The sequence below is a fragment of the Cricetulus griseus genome, chromosome 2, assembly GCF_003668045.3.
Source record: "Cricetulus griseus strain 17A/GY chromosome 2, alternate assembly CriGri-PICRH-1.0, whole genome shotgun sequence".
Lineage (NCBI taxonomy): Eukaryota > Metazoa > Chordata > Mammalia > Rodentia > Cricetidae > Cricetulus > Cricetulus griseus.
This window is the reverse complement of record NC_048595.1, coordinates 256258897-256282996: the sequence shown is the minus strand read 5'-3', so window position 1 is coordinate 256282996 and position 24100 is coordinate 256258897. Positions and strand designations below refer to the sequence as shown.

The window sequence follows — 24100 nt, the reverse complement described above, 5'->3', positions numbered from 1 at the left end:
CTCTTTTTCTCTCATAGTTATTGTAATAAGAGGAAACGTTGGTTATCCTAGCCTAGCAAATGCATAGGAATCCAAAGGGGAATAATACTAAATAATGATATGAAATATATGTGAAAAATTTTCAAAGTATTCCAAAACTAAACCAAACTAAAAAATGTTTAAAATTACTTAACTTTTGCTAATGAAAAATTTTAAAGCAAGGATTTAATTTATTAATAAATGCAGGCTAATATATGTATTCGATATACTGAAACAATTTTATTTGCATTATGAAACTTCATGTTAATTTCCTTCACCGAATAATTTTCCAACTGTACTTGTTATCTGACTGGTTGCTGGGGAAAATTCTTGTTAAGGAACAACTTCAGGGAGGAAGGGCTTGCAGTTTACTGTAGGGGATGCTGTAGCCACGCCTGCTAGGGGCTGGTTACAGGTGTGCCTGATCACACCTGCAAGGGAAGGTTTAAGAGTGATGGACGCTCACAGGGCGGTAAACTTTACAGCTCTCTCTCAAAGAACTCTCTTTCTCTTTATTTCCTAGTCCCTATTCAATTAAACCAATGCTGGATTTAGAGGTGTTTTTGGCTTTCCTCCTCTAAAATCCAAGCACGTTGTTTCACTAAACTTTAGAGTTTCTGTATTGTATCAAGAAGCCAATTGATGTAATACAGAATAAGAGAAGAATTTGGGGACTGTCTTCATCTTTTCTTGGCTCTTTCTTTCAAGGTGTACACCCTCTCATAATTGTTATGCTCCCATGGTTGTCTTTTCTAGTATGCATACTTGCACAGGCAAACATTTCTCCGCTAACATTTATGTTTGAGTCCCACACAGCCAATGAAGACCTGCCTGACAGCAATCCCTGGACGCCCAGGAAAGAAAATGGGCCACATCTCCTAGACTGTACTGGATCCAACTTGCCCCGTTTCAACTGACACTCTGGCCAGAGCTTCAGGTACTGACTTCAATCAAATTGAGGATTTCAAGCAAGATCTTCAATCAAGCAAATCCCATCTAACTTGGACTGGATACAACCCATTCCAGACTTTCACTATACTAACATTTTCTTCCTACAGGACCCCACAAGGCTATCGCCATCCCATTTCAGCAGGAAGTAACTTGGAGGATGCTACGTTCCCTTTCCCCCATTGTTGTCACTTAGGATAGTGTATATACCTAGTTAGGGATAGCTTCCTATTGTTTATGGTTGAGATTGGAAGGAGGTGTTGGATACCTCTTTCAGATGGCTTTAGGATTTAGTTAAAATAGACATAGTTAGGATGTAACATAAGCAGATTGTTGTATCTTCTTATATTTCAACTTTATGATTGTTAATTTTGAATACTTTACACTGTTAAGTTTTTTTCCATTCATTTATTTAGTTCATAAATAAAGTCATGCACAACTATGATACAGAATACAGTATGTTCACAATGGCATGGCTAAATTAAACCAATTAACATGTTATAGCACACATATTCATCATTTTTGTTTTGAGAACACTTAAAGTATACTATCTCACAACTTTTAAAATATAGCATATTGTTATCAACCATATTATCATATATATATATATATATATATTATATATATTTTTTTTCGAGACAGGGTTTCTCTGTGTAGCTTGGGAGCCTATCCTGGCACTCGCTCTGGAGATCAGGCTGGCCACCGAGTGCTGGGATTAAAGGCATGCGCCACCAACACCCGGCGTTATCAACCATATTTATTTTGCTCTCAGTAGCTGTCAAGACTTCACAGAGTCCATGCCTCTTGTCTGACTGCAGTTTTATATCCTTAAACCAATCGTTTCCCCATTGTTAAAAGACCCACATTGAAGCCTAATAGCCACAATTCTGCTCTCTGTTCCCATAAGTTCATCATTTCTAGGTTACACATAAAATTGAAATTGTGTGACATTTGTCTTCCAATGTGTCACTTATTTTTTTTTTTGGCAAGCATATAACTTTACTACTTACTAAAGATGAAATCAAATTTGCATGCACAGGTGAGCACTCACTGAAACACCTTGGATTCATCACATATTTGAGTTTCAATTAGCATATATATATATTTATATAAAAAGAGCAATAATGGCAATATGTTATGCATCAATAACAGCAACAGCTTTTCCAGGTTCTGCAGTCCTTTGAACAAAATTGTAGAGACATCCAGCACACTCCATGTTAAAAAAAACAAAAAACAAATAAAACAAACAACAACAACAACAGCAAAGTAAAAAACAGAATCCCAGAAAACAGCACAGTTCTGTTACTCTTGTGGTACTTGGTACCATTTTTTTTTTAAATTAGTTTTTCAGTCATCATCTGGGAGGAAACCTTTCTGAGCAACATCACTAAAAACAGCTCTGATAAAGCATGGTCACTACTATGTATCATAAAGCAGGTCCACATATGAGTGAGTACATATCATGTTTGTCTTTTTGTAATTGGGTTACCTCGCTCAAAATGGTTTCTTCGAGTTCCATCCATTTTTCTGCAAATTTCAAGATTCCATTGTTTTTTTCTGCTGAGTAGTACTCCATTGTGTAAATGTGCCACAATTTCTCTATCCATTCTTTGGTTAAGGGGCATCTAGGCTGCTTCCAGTTTCTGGCCATTACAAATAGTGCTGCTATGAACATGGTTGAACAGATGTCCTTGTTATATGAATGTGCTTCTTTTGGGTATATGCCTAGGAGTGGAATTGCTGGATCTTGTGGAAGACTCATTCCCATTTTCTTGTGGAGTCGCCATACTGACTTCCACAGTGGCTGTACAAGTTGGCACTCCCACCAGCAGTGGAGGAGTGTTCCTCTTTCTCCGCATCCTCTCCAACATAAACTGTCATCGGTATTTTTCAGTTTAGCCATTCTGACAGGAGTAAGATGGTATCTCAAAGTTGTTTTGATTGGCATTTCCCTGATGACTAAGGATGTTGAACACTTTTTCTTGTGTCTTTCAGCCATTTTAGATTCTTCTATTGAGAATTGTCTATTTAGTTCTGTACCCCACTTTTTAATTGGGTTGTTTGGTGTTTGGGGGACTAGCTTCTTGAGTTCTTTGTATATTTTGGAGATCAGCCCTCTGTCAGATGTGGGGTTGGTGAATATCTTTTCCCAGTCTGTGGGCTGCCGTTTTGTCTTGCTGACTGTCTCCTTTGTCTTACAGAAGCTTCTCAGTTTCAGGAGGTCCCATTTATCAATTGTTGACCTCAGTGTCTGTGCTACTAGTGTAATGTTCAGGAAGCGGTCTCCTGTACCGATTAATTCAAGGGTATTTCCCACTTTGTCTTCTAATAGGTTCAGTGTAGCTGGATTTATGTTGAGATCTTTGATTCATTTTGACTTAAGTTTTGTGCAAGGCGATAGGCTTGGGTCTAACTGCAGTCTTCTACATGTCTGCAACCACTTATGCCAGCACCATTTGTTGAAGATGTTCTCTTTGTTCCATCGTATAAATTTGGATTGTTTGTCAAAAATCAGGTGTTCATAGGTGTGTGGGGTAATATCAGGGTTTTCAGTTCTATTCCATTGGTCTACCAGTCTATTTTTGTGCCAAGACCATGCTGATTTCAGGACTATAGCTCTGTAATAGAGCTTGAAGTCAGGGATGGTGATGGCTCCAGAAGTTCCCTTATTGTATAGGGATGATTTGGCTATCCTGGGTCTTTTGTTTCTCCATATAAAGTTGAGAATTGTTCTTTCAAGGTCTCTGAAAAATTGTGTTGGGATTTTGATGGGGATTGCATTGAATCTGTAGATTGCTTTTGGCAAGATTGCCATCTTTACTATGTTGATCCTACCTATCCAAGAGCATGGGAGATCTTTCCATTTTCTGGTATCTTCTTTAATTTCTTTCTTTAGAGACTCAAAATTCTTACGGTACAGGTCTTTCACTTTTTTGGTTAGTGTTACTCCAAGGTATTTTATGTTGTTTGTGGCAATTGTAAAGGGTGATGCTTCTCTGATTTCTTTCTCCACCAATGTGTCATCCATATATAGTAGGGCTACAGATTTTTTGAGTTAATCTTGTATCCTGCCACTTTGCTGAAGGTGTTTATCAGCTGTAGGAGTTCCCTGGTTGAGTTTTTCGGGTCACTTATGTAGACTATCATATCATCTGCAAATAGTGAGAGTTTGACTTCTTCCTTTCCGATTTGTATTCCCTTGATTTCCTTTTGTTGTCTTATTGCTCTAGTTAGAACTTCAAGGACAATATTGAAGAGATATGGAGAGAGTGGACAGCCTTGTCTTGTACCTGATTTTAGAGGAATTGCATTGAATTTCTCACCATTTAATTTGGGTTGGCTGTTGGCTTGCTGTATATTGCTTTTATTATGTTGAGGTGTGTTCCTGTCATCCCTGATTTCTCCAGGACTTTTATCATGAAGGGATGTTGGATTTTGTCAAAGGCTTTTTCAGCATCTAGTGAGATGATCATGTAATTTTTTTTCTCAGTCTGTTTATATGGTGGATTACATTGATGGATTTTTGTATGTTGAACCATCCTTGCATCCCGGGATGAAGCCTACTTGATCATGGTGGATGATTTCTCTGATGTGTTCTTGGATTCGATTTGCCAATATTTAATTGAGAATTTTTGTGTCAATTATCATGAGGGATATTGGTCTGTAGTTCTCTTTCTTAGTTGTGTCTTTGTGTGGCTTGGGTATCAAGGTTATTGTGGCCTCATAAAAAGAGTTTGGTAATGACCCTTCTGCTTCTATTGTGTGGAATACTTTGAGGAGAATTGGTATTAGCTGTACTTTGAATTTCTGGTAGAATTCTGCACTGAAGCCCTCTGGCCCTGGGCTTTTTTTGGTTGGGAGACATCTAATGACTGCTTCAATTTCATTAGGGGTTATATTTCTATTTAAGTTGCTTATCTGTTCTTGATTTACTTTTGGAAAGTGAAAGCTGTCCAGAAAATTGTTCATTTCCTTTAGATTTTCAAATTTTGAGGAATACAGGTTTTCAAAGTATGACCTGATGATTCTCTGGATTTCCACTGTGTCTGTTGTTATGACCCCCTTTTCATTCCTGATTTTATTAATTTGCATGTTCACTCTTTGTTATTTGGTAAGTTTGGATAAAGGTTTGTCAATCTTGTTGATTTTCTCGAAGAACCAACTTTTTGTTATATTGATTCTTTGTATTGATCTCCTAGTTTCCATTTTATTGATTTCAGCCCTCAATTTGATTATTTCCTAGCATCTGCTCCTCTGGGGTGTACTGGCTTCTTTGTTTTCTAAAGCTTTCAGTTGTGCTGTTAATTCTCTAGTGTGATTATTCTCCTGTTTTTTTCATATGGGCATTTAGCACTATGAACGTTCCTCTTAGCACTGCTTTCAGAGTATCCCATAGGTTTGGATATGTTGTGTCCTTATTCTCATTGAATTCTAGGAAATCTTTAACTTCTTTTTTTATTTCTTCCTGGACCCATGAATTGTGCAATTGGGTGTTACTTAATTTCCATGAGTTTGTAGGTTTTCTGTAGTTCTTGTTGTTGTTGAATTCTAATTTTAAAGCATGGTGGTCTGATAAGACACAGGGGGTTATTTCAATTTTTTTGTACTTGTTGAGGTTTGCTATGTTGCCAAGTATGTGGTCGATTTTAGAGAAGGTTCCATGTGGCACTGAGAAGAAGGTAAATTGTTTTGTATTTGGGTGGAATGTTCTATAGATATCTGTTAAGTCCAATTGTGCCATAACTTCTATTAGTTCTTTTGTTTCTTTGTTAAGTTTCTGTCTGGTGTTCCTGTCCAGTGGTGAGAGTGGGGTGTTGAAATCTCCCACTATAAGTGTGTGCGGTTTTATGTGTGATTTGAGTTTTAGTAATGTTTCTTTTACAAACGTGGATGCCTTTGTATTTGGGGCATAAATGTTCAGAATTGAGACTTCATCCTGATGGATTTCTCCTGTGATGAGTAGGAAATGACCTTCTTCATCTCTTTTGACTGACTTTAGTTTAAAGTCCAATTTGTTGGTTATTAGGATTGCTGCCCCTGCTTGTTTCTTGGGTCCATTTGATTGAAAGATCTTTCCCCAACCTTTAATTCTTAGGTACCGTCTGTCTTTGAGGTTGAGGTGAGTTTCTTGTAAGCAGCAGAAGGAAGGATTCTGTCTTCTTATCCATTCTGCTAATCTGTGTCTTTTTATAGGGGAGTTAAGACCATTAATGTTGATGGATATTAATGACCATTGATTATTGTTCATTCTTGTTTGTTTTTGATTTGGTGATGGTGGCAAGATTATGTGTGGGATTCTATCCCTTTTTTCTTTTGACTGTTGGAAAATTGGGATTATCTATTGCCTGTGTTTTTCTGGTTGTAGTTAACTTCCCTGGGTTGCAGTTTACCTTCCAGTACTTTCTGTAGGACTGGATTGGTGGATATGTATTGTTTGAATCTGGTTTTATCATGGAATATCTTGTTTTCTCCATCTATAATGACTGAAAGCTTTGCTGGGTATAGTAGTCTGGACTGGCATCCATGGTCTCTTAGTGTAGATAGAATATTGATCCAGGACCTTCTGGCTTTCAGAGTTTCCAAGGAAAAGTCAGGGGTGATTCTGATAGGTTTGCCTTTATAGGTTACTTGACCTTTTTCCTTTGCTGATCTTAATATTTTCTCTTTGTTGTGTATGCTTGGTGTTTTGATTATTATGTGGTGAGGTGACCTTTTTTTTTGGTCCAGTCTATTTGGTGTTCTGTAGGCTTCTTGTATTTTCATTGGCATGTCTTTTTTTAGGTTGGGAAAATTTTCTTCTGTGATTTTGTTGAATATGTTTTCTGCACCTTTGAGTTGGATTTCTTCACCTTCTTCTATACCTATTATTCTTAGGTTTGGTCTTTTCACAATATCCCATATTTCCTGGATATTTTGTGTTAGGGATTTGTTGGACTTAAGATTTTCTTTGGTTGATTCTATTTCCACTAGTGTGTCTACAACTCCTGAGATTCTCTCTTCCATCTCTTGTATTCTGTTGGTTATGCTTACATCTGTAGTTCCTGATCATTTACCCAGCTTTTCTATTTCTAGCATTGCCTCAGACTGTGCTTTCTTTATTATCTCTATTTTGGTTTTTAGGTCTTGAACTGTTTCTTGTATTTTTTGGTTTGTTTTGTCTTCAATTTCTTTAAGGGATTTTCTCATGTCCTCTTTGAGGTCCTCTATCATTTTCCTGAAGATGTTTTTAAGGTCATTCTCTTCTGGTTCATCTGCATCGTGATGTTGAGGTCTTACTGGTGTATGGTTCTTAGTCTCCGATGGTGTCATATTGGGTTTTCTGTTGTTGGATGTGCTTTTACCTTGTCCTCTTCTCATCCTTTCTTCTGGTGGGTGTAGCAAGTGTTTCTTGTTCTCCTGGTGGGTGTGGGACCACGGTTCCCTTCTGGTAGATGCAAACAGATCCAATACTCTGATGTCGGTTCTCTTCTCATGAATGGAGGTGTCACTGTTACCCGGGTGTCTGCAATGTCCGGGCAGGCTGGGTCCTGCAGGGCGGGCAGTTGGAGGCAGAGCTGTCACCCTGCCTTGGGGTGTCAGATCCTGCTGCCGAACTCCGTATGGTTACTTGTGTCAGATGACTCTGAGCAGCAACGACGAACTGGAACTGGAAACAGTTCCTGGCCTACCTGGGCTGGCAGATGGAGGCCTCTGGGGGCTGCCTCTGGGTGTTCGGTGTTCGGAACCCACCGCTGCCGCCTAACTGGGTCTGGCAGGTCGGTCACTTGCCTCAGATGACTCTGCACCTACACTGTTAAGTTTTAATCCTCTTTTAGACTAAAAGGGGAAGTGTAGGGGATGTTGTAGACATGCCTGCTTAGGGGCTGGCTATAGGTGTACCTGGCCATGCCTGTGAGGGCGTGGTCAGGGTGATGTAGGGAAGGTTTAAGAGTGAGGGACGCTCACAGGGCAACCCCTTCTTTTGCTTTCATCTTTGGCTTGCTGAACTTACTGCTGCCCTGCCGGCTGGCTTGGTCACTCTGTAAGTAAGGCTTTTCCCTATTAAATTCCTTTGTATTTTTACCTGGCTCCATATTGGAAATTTCCCACATTAGTTTACAGTTTACAGTCTGAGGTGTAGGGTCCATCATGATGAGATAGCCATGGAAACAGGAGTTTGAGGGGGTGGGCATATTTTGCCTATAGTGAAGAAACAGAGGTGAATATTGGCACCAATCTTGATTTTCCTCTTTTGTGCAATTCAGGGCTCCAGCACATGCAACCATGCTGCTCAAAATTATGGTGAGTCTTCTGGTTTCAATGAGTGTAATCTATATGAGCCCTCACCGATATGCCCAGAGTTGGCCCATGATTTTCGGTCATTTCAAGTAGACAGTATTAGCTCTCACACTAGCTTTCTTCTTTACTTGTCTTGGGGAGTTCCCCTACAAATGTTCACAGTGCTCATACTATAGATTTTTTTCTCATTAGTCACAGAACCTTCTTATAAATAAGTTACTCAAACTTAAAATTAATTTGGAATTTTTATGATGATGTGCATTTTGAAGTTGTTGAAAATAAGAAATTAATATTACAAATAACAAATGTATCTTCTTGCACAGGTCTTTGTTATCAAGGTCAGGAACTAAGATGTGTAAAAATCATAGGAGTAAAATGACTTTTTATTAGTCTTCTGATGGGGGATGTCCTTCTGTATATATGTTTCTTTTATTGGTTGATGAATAAAACACTGATTGGCCAGTAGTCAGGCAGAAACTGTAGGCAGGACTACCAGATGAGGAGAATTCAGGGGAGAAGACATAGAGAGTGAGCTGCTGGAGAGATGTTTTGTAGCCGCTGAAGGAGTAACAGGTCTGGGCATTCTCCGGTAAGCCAAGACCACGTTGAAATACTTGGATTAATAGAAATGAGTTAATAATTAAGAGAGAGCTAGCCAATAAGAACCCTGAGCCATCAGCCAAACAGTTTATAACTAATAAAAACCTCTGTGTGTTTATTTGGGACTGAAGGGCAGTAGGACCAGGTAGAACAGAAACCCCGTCTACAGCCTTCTTATGTGAATAATGTCGTTTCTTATGTGTAGGGCAATAAAAATGTGCAAGATAGCCAGGGCTTATAGGAACAATTTTGGTTTATATGAAAAGTTAATTGCATTACTTTCTAAGGAAGCATTTGGACTTTTCTTGACATTTTCCTAACTTCAACAGGTAGCATATTGTTCAGGAGATATATTCTTAAATGCTGTTTTCCCTCCATCCTTAAATAATGACCAGTAGATGAAGTCTGGTTAAGATAAGCAAAAGACACACAACACAAACTTAAATTATTTTGTACATTTATTAGAAATATAGGTAGAAGTTCTTTAAAGAAAAAAAGAGCTTAGAAATACAAAAGAAATTATTACCAGTTTAAAGGTAGGCTATTCGCTTATTTAATGTTTACAATACAGTGTGCTGAAAGTTATATTGTAGGCAATGACTTACTCTCATTGATTTTTCAACAGCCCATTGGCTTGTATAAGCCTAAGGAAAAAAGAAAAACCTTCTATATGTATGAGAGGACATGAAGTTGGAAAGGCAATGTGAGGGGGTATGATAGTTTGAATAAGACTGGTCCCCATAGGCTCATATATTTGAATGTTAAATTATCAGGGTGTGGCACTATTTGAAAGGATTAAAAAGATTAGGAGGTGTGGCCTTGTTGGAAGAAGTAAGTGTGTTGCTGAGTCTAGGCTTTGAAGTTTCAAAAGTACATGGCAGGTCCAGTGTCTCTCCTCTCCTGCTGCCTGTGTATTCAGATGTAGAACTCTCAGCTATTTCTCCAGCACCATGTCTGCCTGCCTACCACCATGCTCTAAGGGGGGGGAGTGGTCTGAGAGGAGTTGGAGGGAATGGGTCAGGAACAGAAAAATCAAAACATATAATACTTAGGTATGAAATTCTGAAAATATATTAATTTTTAAAAACAGAGTTGACTTTGAGGGGACTTTTCAGAGTTTTGGGCTCTTAGATGTGTTGTGATTTTGTTGTTGTTGTTGTTTGGCTTTTGTTATTCTGTCTACTAATGAGACAGGGTCTCATTTCCCACTGTGGCCTTGGATTTCCTTTCTTACTGTCACCATTTTTCCAAGTGCTGAGATTATAGATATGGACTTTTATGTATAGCCCAAAGTATTATTTTCTGTCACTGAGAATTGAACCCAGGGTTTTGACGTGCTAGGCAATTTTCCAATCATTGAGTTGTATTCTCAGCCCATGGTGTGCTTCATTTCCCATGTGTTTTCTTTTCTTAAAGAATTGTGTGTTCACAAGTTGCAGAAAACCTACAAACTCATGGAAATTGAATAATGCCCAATTGCACCATTCCTGGGTTGAGGAGGAAATAACAAAGAAATGAAAGATTTCCTAGAATTCAATGAGAATGAGGACACAACATATCCAAATTTATTAGACTTATTGAAAGCTGTGCTAAAAGGAAAGTTCATAACAGTAAGTGCCCACATGAAGAAACTAGGTGAATGACACACTAGAGAATTGACAGAACAACTGAAAGCTCTAGAACACAAAGAAGCCAATGCACCACGAAGGAGTAGATGCCAGGAAATAATCAAATTGAGGGCTGAAATCAATAAAATGGAAACTAGAAGAACAATACAAAGAATCAATATAATGAAGAGTTGGTTCTTCGAGAAAATCAAGAAGATTGACAAACCTTTATCCAAACTTAGCAAAGGGCAGAGAGTGAACATGCAAATTAATAAAATCAGGAATGAAAAGGGGGACATAACAACAGACACAGAGGAAATCCACAGAATCATCAGGTCATACTTTGAAAACCTGTATTCCTCAAAATTTGAAAATCTAAAGGAAATGGACAATTTTCTGGACAGATTTCACTTACCAAAATTAAGTCAAGAACAGATAAGCAATTTAAATAGACCTATAACCCCTAAAGAAATAGAAGTAGTCATCAAACGTCTCCCAACCAAAAATATCCCAGGGACAGATGGCGTCAACTGCAGAATTCTACCAGAAATTCAAGAAACAGCTAATACCAATTCTCCTCAAAGTATTCCACACAATAGAAGCAGAAGGGTCACTGCACAACTCTTTTTACAAGGCTTCAATAACCTTGGTACCCAAGCCACACAAAGATACAACTAAGAAAGAGAACTACAGACCAATATCCCTCGTGACATTGATGAAAAAATACTCAATAAAAATACTGGAAAATCAATTCCAAGAACACATCAGAGAAATCATCCACCATGATCAAGTTGCATGGGATGCAAGGATGGTTCAATATACATAAATCCATCAATGTAATCCGCCATATAAACAAACCGAAAAAGAAAAACCACAGGATCAGCTCACTAGATACTGTTGGTTTGAAAAAAATCCAACACCCCTTCATGATAAAGGTCTTGGAGAGATCAGGGATAACAGGGACATACCTAAACATAATAAAGGCAATATACAGTAAACCAACAGCAACATTAAACTAAATGGAGAGAAAATCAACGTGATCCCCTTAAAATCGGGAACAAGACAAGGCTGAGCACTTTCCCCATGTCTTTTCAATATTGTCCTTGAAGTTCTAGCCAGAGCAATAAGACAACAAAAGCAGATCAAGGGGATACAAATTGGAAAGGAAGAAGCCAAACTTTCACTATTTGCAGATGATATGATAGTCTACATAAGTGACCTGAAAAACTCTGCCAGGGAACTCCTACAGCTGATAAACACCTTCAGCAAAGTGGCAGGATATAAGATTAACTCAAAAAATCTGTAACTCTACTATATACGGATGACACATTGGTGGAGAAAGACATCAGAGAAACATTGCCCTTTACAATTGCCACAAACAACATAAAATACCTTGGGGTAACACTAACCAAAATAGTGACAGACCTGTACTGTAAGAATTTTGGGTCTTTAAAGAAAGAAAGTAGGCCAGGCATTGGTGGCGCATGCCTTTAATCCCAGCACTCGGAAGGCAGAGGCAGGTGGATCTCTGTGAGTTCTAGACCAGCCTGGTCTACAAGAGCTAGTTCCAGGACAGCCTCCAAAGCCACAGAGAAAGCCTATCTCGAAAAACCAAAAAAAAAAAAAAAAGAAAAGAAAAGAAAGAAAAAGAAAAAAAGAAAAAAGAAAGAAAGAAATTAAGGTAGATACCAGAAAATGGAAAGATCTCCTATGTTCTAGGATAGGTAGAATCAACATAGTAAAAATGGCAATCTTGCCAAAAGCAATCTACAGATTCAATGCAATCCCCATCAAAATCCCAGCACAATTCTTCACAGACATTGAAACAATAATTATCATCTTTATATGGAAAAACCAAAGACCCAGGATAGACAAAACAACCTTGTACAATAACGGAACTTCTGGAGGCATCATCACCCCTGACTTCAAGCTCTATTATAGAGCTATAGTCTTGAAAACAGCTTGGTGTTGGCACAAAAAATAGACAGGTAGACCAATGGAATTGAGTTGAAAACCCTGATATTACCCCACACACCTATGAACACCTGATTCTTGACAAAGAAGCTAAAGTAATACAATGGAATGAAGAAAATATCTTCAACAAATGGTGCTGGCATAACTGGATGTAACTGGATGCTGGCACATAGAAGACTGCAGATAGATCCATTCATATAGCCATGCACAAAACTTAAGTCCAAATGGATCAAAGACCTCAACATAAATTCAGCCACACTGAACCTATTAGAAGAGAAAGTGGGAAATAACCTTGAACTAATTGGTACAGGAGACAGCTTCCTGAACATTACACTAGTAGCACAGACACTGAGATTGAAAATTAATAAATGGGACCTCCTGAAACTGAGAAGCTTCTGTGAGTCATAGGACACAGTCAGCAAGACAAAATGGCAGTCCACAGACTGGGAAAAGATATTCACCAACCCCACATCTGACAGAGGGCTGATCTCCAAAATATACAAAGAACTCAAGAAGCTAGTCTCCAAAACACCAAATAATCCAATTAAAAATTGGGGTACAGAACTAAAGAGATAATTCTCAATAGAGGAATCTAAAATAGCTGAAAGACACATAAGAAAGTATTCAACATCCTTAGCCATCAGGGAAATGCAAATCAAAACAACTCTGAGATACCATCTTGCTCCTGTCAGAATGGCTAAAATCAAAAACACCAATGACAATTTGTGCTGGAGAGGATGTGGAGAAATGGGAACCCTCCTCCACTGCTGGTGGGAGTGCCCACTTTTACAGCCACTTTGGAAATCAGTATGGCATTTCCTCGTAAAAATGGGAATCTGTCTACCACAAGATCCAGCACTTCCACTCTTAGGCAAATACCCAAAAGAAGCACATTCAAATAACAAGTACATCTGTTCAACTGTGTTCACAGCAGCATCATTTTAATAGCCCAAACCTGGAAGCAACCTAGATGCCCCTCAACTGAAGAATGGATAGAGAATATGTGGTCCATTTATACAATGGAGTACTTCTCAGTGGAACCAAAACCCAAAACCAAACAAAGCAATGGAATCTTGAAATTCGCAGACAAATGGATGGACCTAGAAGAAACCATTCTGAGCCAGGTAACCCAGACAAAAAAAGATAAACATGGTATATACTCACTCATATATGGATTTTAGACACAGTGCAAAGAATTACCAGCCCACAATCCACACTGCCAGAGAAGCTAGGAAACAAGGAGGACTCTAAGAGAGACATGCATGATCCCCCTGAGAAGGGGAAAGGGACAAGATCTCCTCAGCAAATTGGGAGCATGAGGGGAGGGGGAGCTATGAGAATGAGAAGGGGAGAAGAGGAGAGGTGAGGAAGACATGAGGGAGCAGGAAGTTTGAGTTGGGGGAAGAATAAAGGAGAGCAAGATAAGAGATACCAAAGTACAGGGAGCCATTATAGGTTTAAAGAGAAATTAGGTTCTAGGGAAATGTGTGTAGATCTACAATGATGACACCATCTAATAATCTAAGCAACAGAGGAGAGGCTGCCTTAAATGCTCTTCCCTGATAATAAGATTAATGACTAACTTATATGCCATTCTATAGCCTTCATCCAGCAGCTGATGGAAGTAGAAGCTGATACCCACAGCTAAAAACTGAACTGAACTGGAATCCAGTTGAAGAGAATGAGGAGTGCTGAGCAAAGTGGTCCAAACCAGGCTGGTGAAACCTACAGAAACAGCTGATCTGAACAGGGGTGAGCTCTTGGTCCCCAGACTGATAGCTGGGAAACCAGCATGGGACTGATCCAGACTCCATGAACATGGATGTCAGTGAGGAGGCCTTGGAAATCTATGGGGCCTCTTGTAGTAGATCAGTACTTATCCCTAGCATAGGAATGGACTTTGGGAACCCATTCCACATAGAGGGATACTCCTTGAGTCTACAAACACGGGGGAGGCCCTAGGCCCTATCCCAAAGGATATGACAGACTCTAAAGACCCCTTATGGAAGGCCTCATATTCCTTGGGGAGCAGAAAGGGTATGAGATAGGTAGGGTGTTAGTTGGTGGGGGCAAGGGAGGAGGGGAGGCAGAGGGAACTTGGATTGTTATCTAGAATAATCTTGTTTCTAATTTAAATAAAAATGTAAAGAAAGAAAAAAAAGGAACTGTTGTGTTGACTTCTGCCTTGCATTGCCTCTTGTTCAAGATCTGAACCATGTTTTAGAGTTGTTCAGGGGGGAAGGAGATACCAATACTATGTACTCATATGTCCAAATCAACTATTCAATAAGGAATACTTTTCATGTCAAATTTCTTATATATACTTATACTTAATTGGTCTGCATGAATCCTGAAGTGCATTATTTTCTTAGTTTTTATAGATTAAAGCATTGATGCTCAGAAAGTTTAAAAGAAATGCCTTGGCATAGAGTGGACCAACCCAGTAAGGGAGGATCTCCTTTAGTCTGGGAACACCTTACTCTCAGTTCCCTCTCCACCCTGACCTCTGCTGAGTGAGGAGAATACCAGAAGAGGCAAGACGATCCAGAGCTGCAGACACTGAATTCTTGGCCCACATACCCCACTGGGTGACAAGAGGAGATAGAGAGACCCAACCTGCACCCACTGGAAGAAGAGATGGGAAGAAGACAGAATAAGAAGACACTCAACAACAGAAAGACTAGTATGACACCATCGGAATTGAGGGACTCCACATCAGCAAGATTTGAAAACCTCAAGACAGAGGAGGAAGAAGAGCCAGACCATAAAAACTACTTTATGAAGAGGATAGAGTGCCTTAAAGAGGAAACGAGGAAATCTCTTAAAGAAATAGAAGAAAAAGCAAACAAAAAATTTTCAAAAAATAAGTAATTCTCTTAAAAAATCTAAAGAAAGCCAAGAAAAAACAACCAAACAAGTGTAGGAAATAATCGACACAGTTCAAGGCATGAAAGCTGAAGTAGAAACAATAAAGAAAACACAGAATGAGGGGATGCTTGATGTAGAAAGGCTGGGTAAGCGATCAGGAACTAAGGATGTAAGCATAACCAATAGAATACAGGAGATGGAAGAGGGAATTTCAGTTGTAGAAGACTTACTAGAGGATATATAGTCATCGACCAAAGAAAATCTCAAGTCCAACAAATCCCTAACAAAAAATATCCAGGAAATATGGGACACCGTGAAAAGACCAAACTTATGAAGAATAGGTATAGAAGAAGGTGAAGAAATACAGCTCAAAGGTACAGAAAATGTATTCAATGAAATATAGAAGAAAGCTTCCCCAACCTACAGAGGGATATGCCTATGAAAGTACAAGAAGCTTACAGAATACCAAATAGACTAGACTAAAAAAAGAAGTCCCCCCTGACACATAATCAAAACACCAAACTTGGAATAAAAGAAAATATTAACAGCAGCAAAGGATAAAGTCAAGTAACATATAAAGGCAGACCTATCAGAATTTCACCCCACTTCTCAATGGAAACTTTGAAAGCCAGAGGTCCTGGATAGATGTCACACAAACACTAAGAGAACATGGATGACAACCCAGACTACTCTACCCAGCAAAGCTTTCAATCACTATAGATGGAGAAAACAAGATATTCCACGACAAAACCAGATTTGAACAATACATATCCACAAATCCAGCACTACAGAAAGTTCTGGAAGGAAAACTGCAGCCCAGTGAAGATAACTACACTCACAAAAACATAGGCAATAGATAATCCTACTTTACCAAACATGAAAATCAAAAAAGAAGGTGAAATCTACACAAAATGACACCACCAACAATAATTCCAAAACAAACAGTAACCAACAATCAATGGACATTAATTACCCTCAATTTCAATAGTCTTAACCTGCCTATAAAAAGATACAGTCTAATAGAATGGATACAAAGACAGAATCCATCCTTCTGTATAAAAGTAACACACCTCAACTTCAAAGACAGACATTACCTCAGAGTAAAGGGTTGGGAAAAGATTTTCCAATGAAAAGGACCCAAGAAACAAGCTGGTGTAGCAATCCTAACATCTAACAAATTAGACTTCAAATTGAAATCAGTCAAAATAGATGAAGAAGGGCGTGTGGAGAAAAAGGAACTCGCCTCCATTGCTGGTGGGAGTGCAAACTTGTAAGACTACTTTGGAAACCAGTATGGCGGTTTCTCAAGAAAATGGGAATCAGTCTATCTCAAGATCCAGCAATTCTTCTCTTGGGCATATACCCAAAGAATGCACATTCATACAGCAAGGACTTATGTTCAGCTATGTTCATAGCAGCTTGTTTGTAATAGCCAGAACCTGGAAGAAACCTAGATGCCACTCAACTGAAAAATGGATAGAAAAAAATGTGATACATTTATACAATGGAGTACTACACAGCAGAAAAAACCAATGGAATCTTGAAATTCGCAGGCAAATGGATGGAACTAGAAGAAACCACACTGAGTGAGGTAACCCAGTCCCCAAAAGACAAACATGATATGCATTCATTCATATATGAATTTTAGACATAGAGCAAAGGATTACCAGCCTACAATCCTCATCACCAAAGGAACTAGGAAACAAGAAGGACTCTAAGAGAAGAATGCATGGACTCTGGAGTAGGGAAAGGGGTAGGATTTCCTGAGGTAATTGGGAGCATGAGGGTAGGGGAGAGGGAGCTGGCAGAATGAGAGGACGAGAATAGGAGGGGAGAGGAGGAAATGGAGGAGCAGGAAGGTTGAGTCGGGAGAAGAATAGAGGGGAGTAGGATGAGAGATATCATAACAGAGGGAGCCATTATACCTTCGAGGAGAGATCTGGCACTAGGGAGATTTCCAGAGATCTACAAGGAAGACACCAAATGACAATCTAGGCAATGGTGGTGAGGCTACCCTAATTGCCCTTCCCCTATAATGAGACTGATGACTGCCTTATATACCATCCTAGAGTCCTCATCCAGTGGCTGATGGAAGCAGAGGCAGACACCCACAGGGAAACACAGAACTGATCTCTGGAACCCAGTTGCAGAGAGGGAGCAGTGAAGATCAAAAATGTCAAGATCTGGCTGGTGAAACTCACAGAAACAGCTGGCCTGAACAAGGGGGAGCGCATGCACCCCAGACCAATGTCTGGCAGGCCAGCAGGGCACTGATCCAGACCCCTGAATGTGGATGTCAATAAGCAGGCCTAGGCACTCTATGGGGCCCCTGGTAGTGGATCAGTACCCCTGGCATAAGAAGGGACTTTGGGAGCCCATCCCACATGGAGGGATACTCTCTCAGCCTGGACACATGGGAGAGGGTCTAGGTCCTGCCCAGAATGATATGACTGACTTTCGGGAACCCCCACGGAGGGCCTTACTCTCCTGGGTGCTTAGTGGGGGGCTGGTGAGGGGTTGGGGGAAGGGGAGGGAGGGAGAGAAGGAAAAGGGATTGACATGCAAAGCAGCCTTGTTTCTAATTTGAACTAATAAAAATAATCTCTCGGAAAAATCAAAACAAAACAACAACAGCAAAAAGAAATGTCTCAAATTGACTCAGCCAAGAAATAATATTAGAATTTGAACTGAGAATATTTGGCCTCTGTTTTATTATAACATTTTTGCTACCTAGCCATGAAGTCAGTATACAAGTAACACAGAATTTTGAATTAATATTTTATAAACTAAGGTGTTATAAGCAGAAGATGGTAAGTGAGTTTTGAATTTCTGGGGTGTCTCTCTTGCCACTTAAAATTTTCAGTGTTGGGAATCAAAGCAAGGCTTTTGCTCAGGTTACACAAATTTTCTTCTATCAGTCATGTTTCCTAGCCATCCACAGACAATTTTGCTGATCCTACAGAACAAATTCTTTCACTAAATAAGGGTGTAGGTAAATTATGATCCACAGAACCAAAAGATTCTCTTAGCATTTGAGAAAACACTTATTACCTATTAACAGAGACTTATTATATCAGCATGATAAAGATACACACCTACTATGTGTTTAGAGATGGAATATTTCATAAAATTCATAGATATTATAAACCTATCAAAGCATAGTCTAATCCTGTAAAATTAGACTTCATCCACAACTAATATAACACTAATATCACTTCCCAATCCTCTTTTACTGCAGCCAGTACAGAGACCTACTGTACTGTTTACACCAGAGGAACAAGTTTCCAAAATGCAAAAGAAAAATTTGCTTAATTAAGCAAAAATACGGTGTAAAATGGATGACATCTTGCCTCTTGTTGTTTATTGTCTCTTTCCCTGCTTTGTACATATCACATCTGAAAGACCCCTGTCCCTTAGCCCTTTCTTTCTCAAGTTTGTCTCCTCTTCCTCCTGTCGGCGGCTTCCCCGATCCCCACCCCCGGTGGCCTTTCCCCGCCCGGCCCGAGAACAAGCACCGGGTGGGGCCGGCCCGAGAACAAGCACCGGGTGGGGCCGGCCCGAGAATGAGCACCAGGTGGGCCAGCCCGAGAACGAGCACCGGGTGGGCCGGCACGAGGGCGAGCACCAGGTGGGTCAGCACGAGAACAAACACCGAGTGAGCCGGCCTGGAGCCCTGCCCCTGAGCCCCCGCCCCGCCCGAAGAGAAACACTCCGTCCCAAGGTCTCCGCCCCCAAGGTCAGCCATCAGGAAGGGGGGGGGAATTGAGTCTGCTGTACCAGACACCAGACACCAGACCTTGAGAATATGCTGATCTGGAATGGCTCTGTGTCTCATTTGAACCATCCAATGGAAATGATTCTGTATTTCGCCTTATTTGAAAGACTCTGTGTTTCACCTCATTTGAATAACTCTGTACTTTGCCTTATTTGAATAACCCTGTATAGCGCCTCATATACATTGACCAATGGGAATAGCTCTGTATAATGCCTCATTAGAATTATCCAATAGAATCCCTGCTCCTAGCTTGTGCCTTTTTCCCTATATAAGGACCCCTTTCCCTTGGCTCGAGGCGCTTAGCCACACAAAGGCTAAGTCGCCCCGGGTACCCGCGTCTCCAATAAAGCCTCTTGTTTTTTGCATCCAGTTCGTGGCCTCGCTGATTCCTGGGTGTGGGTCTCCCCTCTATGAAAGTGCCTCTTCGGGGGTCTTTCATTTGGGGGCTCGTCCGGGATAGAGACCCCCACTCAGGGACCACCGACCCACGTTTGGGAGGTAAGTGTTGTGCGGATCCGCTGTTTTGTCTTGTCTGGTCTGAGTCCGTCTTGTGAATTGCGCTTGCGTTTGTAGTATACAGCTGTGTACATTTGTATTTGGCGGTGCCGAGAGGAACTGACGAGTTCGGACTCCGGACCGCGGCTCCAGGAGATGTCCTGGTAGCGTTTGAAGCCCTCGGGGTGAGGGATTTGTATTTTGAACTTGGGAAGCCCTCAGCGTGAGAGATTTGTACTTTGAACTTGGGAAGCCCTCAGCGTGAGAGATTTGTACTTTGAACTTAGATCTATGACTGGATATTTTCCCAGTCTCTTTGGAGAAGGCCCTCGGCTTGAGGGATTTGCAATCTTTACTGGGGACGAAGAAGGAGGGCCCCCTTCCTCGACCCCCTCTCAATTCTTACTGTCGACTCTCTGTCGAAACCGCGCTGCGAAAGTCTGTTCTGTGTTATTCGGTCTTTGTTTTGTAGCTGTCATTTGTGTCCTCCTAAGCCTAGAAACTATGGGGCAAACTGTCACCACTCCTTTGTCCCTAACACTCTCGCACTGGAGAGATGTACAGGAATATGCTCATAACCAATCTGTTGATGTGCGTAAACGCAAATGGATTACTCTTTGTTCTTCAGAATGGCCGACCTTTGACGTAGGCTGGCCGCGAGATGGTACCTTTAACCCCCAGACTATATTCCAGGTAAAAGAGAAGATTATGGATCCTGGACCACACGGGCATCCCGATCAAGTGGCTTATATCGTCACTTGGGAGGCTTTGGTTCAGGACCCCCCTCCCTGGGTACGTCCTTTCTTACATCCCAAGGGCCCCTCTCTCCTTCCCCCCTCTAACCGCTCCAACCGACCCATTCCTTCGGCCCCTACACCTCCCACTCCTTTGATTCCTCCCAACCCCCCTTCCCATTCCAACCTTTACCCTACCGCGGTGAAAGACACTAAGGCTAAAGAAAAGAAGACACCTAAGGTACTCCCCCCGGGAGAAGACCAGTTGGTTGATCTATTAACGGAGGAGCCCCCGCCATATCCGCCACTGCCGCCCCCACCAGAGGCAGAAGCGGACTCCGCCGCCGCCTTGGCGGAAGCGGCCCCTGACCCTTCACCAATGGCTTATCGACTAAGAGGTCGCAGGGAGCAGCCCGTTCCAGATTCAACCACTTTGCCCCTCCGAACTGGACTGAACGGCCAACCTCAGTATTGGCCATTCTCAGCATCGGACCTCTATAACTGGAAAAATAATAATCCTTCTTTTTCTGCAGACCCCGTGAGGCTGACATCTCTCATAGAGTCGGTACTCACGACTCACCAACCCACCTGGGATGATTGTCAGCAGCTGTTGCAAGTCCTCTTAACCAGCGCGTGCTACTAGAAGCACGAAAAAATGTCCCAGGAGCAAACGGGCAGCCCACCCAGCTACCCAATGAAATTGATGTGGCTTGCCCTCTTGAAAGACCTGAATGGGATTTTACCACCGAAGCAGGTAGGACCCATCTGCGTCTCTATCGCCAGTTGCTTGTAGCGGGTCTCCGGGGGGCAGGACGCAGACCCACTAATTTGGCCCAGGTGAAGCAGATAATACAGGGTGCGGAGGAATCACCTGCCGCTTTTCTAGAGAGATTGAAAGAAGCATACAGGATGTATACTCCCTATAATCTGGAAGATCCAGGTCAGGCCACCAACGTTTCTATGTCCTTTATTTGGCAATCAGCCCCGGACATAAGAAACAAGCTTCAAAGGCTAGAAAATCTACAGGGATATACACTCCAAGATTTGTTGAAGGAAGCAGAACGTATTTTTAATAAGAGGGAAACACAGACAGAAAGAGAAGAACGTTGGAGGAAGGAAACCCAGGAGAGAGAGGAAAGACTAAGACAGGAAGCAGAGGAAAAAGAGGTTGCGAGAGACCGTAAGTGGAATAAAGAAATGAGCAGGCTATTGGCCACAGTAGTGACAGGCCAGAGACAGAATAGACAGAGGGATGACAGAAGGGGGCCCCACCTGGACAGGGACCAATGTGCTTACTGTAAAGAAAAAGGACATTGGGCAAGAGAATGCCCTAAGAACCCCCGGGCCAAGCTTCCACAGCCAAGGGTTTCTGACCTCCTGAACCTAGAAGATTAGAGGAGTCGGGGCCAGGAGCCCCCCCCTGAGCCCAGGATAACACTGCAAGTCGGGGGGCATCCGGTCACCTTCCTAGTCGATACAGGGGCACAACATTCCGTTCTGAATCAGTCACCCGGACCCCTGAGTCACCGGACTGCATGGGTACAGGGAGCTACAGGCGGAAAGCAGTACCATTGGACTACAAATCGGCAGCTCCAGCTCGCGACCGGTAAGGTTATGCATTCTTTCCTCCATGTGCCAGATTGCCCCTACCCCTTACTAGGACGGGACCTATTGACCAAATTAAAAGCTCAAATACACTTTGAGAGGTCAGAAGTCAAAGTCACAGGGCCAGAGGGAATTCCCCTTACCATCTTGACAATGTCCATAGAAGATGAATATAGACTCCATGAAAAGAGGACTAATTCGAACAATCAGGAAACCCTTGATCACTGGCTTGCGGAATTTCCCCAAGCCTGGGCTGAAACAGGAGGAATGGGCCTTGCCATTAACCAGGCCCCAATTATAGTAACCTTAAAAGCTGCCATCCTTCCTGCATCCGTCAGACAGTATCCAATGCCTAAAGAAGCCCGCGAAGGAATTCGGCCACATATTAAAAGGTTACTTGAACAAGGGATTCTGGTGCCCTGTAAATCTCCTTGGAATACACCCTTGCTACCCGTTAGGAAGCCGGGAACTAATGACTACCGGCCAGTGCAGGACCTGAGAGAAGTCAATAAAAGGATAGAGGACATACACCCTACTGTCCCCAACCCTTACAATTTGCTGAGTGGATTGCCACCTAACTATACCTGGTACACAGTCTTAGATCTTAAAGACGCTTTCTTCTGCCTCCGCCTGCATCCCACCAGCCAGCCTATATTTGCCTTTGAATGGCAGGACGCGGCCCTTGGAATCTCTGGGCAGCTGACTTGGACTAGGCTACCTCAAGGGTTTAAGAACAGCCCTACCCTTTTTGATGAAGCTTTACATCAGGACCTGGCAGAATTCCGGGTTAGGTACCCTGCTCTAATCCTCTTACAATATGTAGATGACATTCTCCTGGCAGCCAAAACCAAAGGGGAATGCAAGGAAGGCACTCAAGCCCTCCTCCAGACTCTTGGGAACCTAGGGTACCGGGCATCCGCCAAGAAGGCCCAGATATGTCAGAAACAGGTGACCTATTTAGGATACAAGATAAAGGATGGGCGTCGATGGCTAACGGAAGCCCGTATGCGAGCCATCTTAGACATTCCCACCCCACAAAATCCCCGCCAACTGAGAGAGTTCTTGGGAACGGCAGGCTTCTGCCGCCTATGGATCCCTGGGTTTGCCGAAATGGCGGCTCCCCTCTACCCCCTCACTCGGCCAGGGGTTGCTTTTAAATGGGAAGAGCCCCAAAAGAAAGCCTTCACCGACATCAAAAAGGCTCTCCTTGAATCACCAGCCCTGGGTCTACCGGACTTAGCTAAGCCATTTGAACTTTTTATAGATGAGAAAGAGGGCTATGCTAAGGGAGTCCTCACCCAAAAACTGGGGCCTTGGAGAAGGCCCACTGCATACCTCTCCAAGAAATTGGATCCTGTGGCATCGGGATGGCCACCCTGCCTTCGAATGATTGCCGCTATAGCCCTGCTGGTAAAAGATTCTCACAAGCTAACCTTGGGGCAGCCTTTGACCATACATGCCCCTCATGCAGTTGAGGCAGTCATCAGACAGCCTCCAGACAGATGGCTTACTAATGCCCGAATGACTCATTACCAGACTATGCTGTTAGACAAAGACCGGGTCCACTTCGGGCCTTTGGTGACTCTGAACCCAGCCACCCTGCTCCCCCTCCCTGGGGAGCCCGAGGCTCATGATTGCTTACAGGTATTGGCCGAGGCCCATGGGGCGAGATCCGACCTGACTGACCAGCCTCTACCTAGCCCGGACCACATCTGGTTCACGGATGGAAGCAGCTTTTTGCATCAAGGAGAACGAAGGGCGGGCGCGGCAGTCACCACAGAGAATCAGGTCGTCTGGGCCCAGGCACTCCCCCCTGGAACTTCCGCACAGAGGGCAGAACTCATAGCACTCACGCAGGCTCTAAAATTGGCAGAAGGTAAGAGGCTCACCGTGTATACAGACAGTCGTTATGCTTTCGCCACGGCCCATATACATGGAGAAATTTACAGACGGAGGGGGCTGCTTACCTCCGAAGGGAAAGACATTAAAAATAAGGAAGAAATCCTCGCTCTCTTAAGGGCTCTTCATCTGCCCGCTGCCTTAAGTATCATACATTGCCCTGGACACCAAAAAGGGGATTCTTTTGAAGCAAGGGGCAATCGAAGGGCAGACTTGGCTGCCCGAGAGGCGGCCCTGACCACAGACACCACTAACCTCCTGGCTCTAGAGCCCACCAACGACCATCCCTTCCCCTCATG

General features: G+C 42.2%; 1 protein-coding gene across 1 annotated transcript in view; it reads left to right on the top strand.

Moving 5' to 3' along the window:
- Nucleotides 1-20940, top strand: part of LOC118237743 — a 39829-nt gene extending 18889 nt beyond the window's left edge. Inside the window, exons 2-3 of the mRNA XM_035438757.1 lie at nucleotides 19642-19786; nucleotides 19875-20940. Coding sequence (XP_035294648.1) covers nucleotides 19642-19786; nucleotides 19875-20940 — 1211 coding nt within the window. The remainder of the gene's footprint in view (nucleotides 1-19641; nucleotides 19787-19874) is intronic.
- The last annotated feature ends 3160 nt before the right edge of the window (nucleotides 20941-24100 follow it).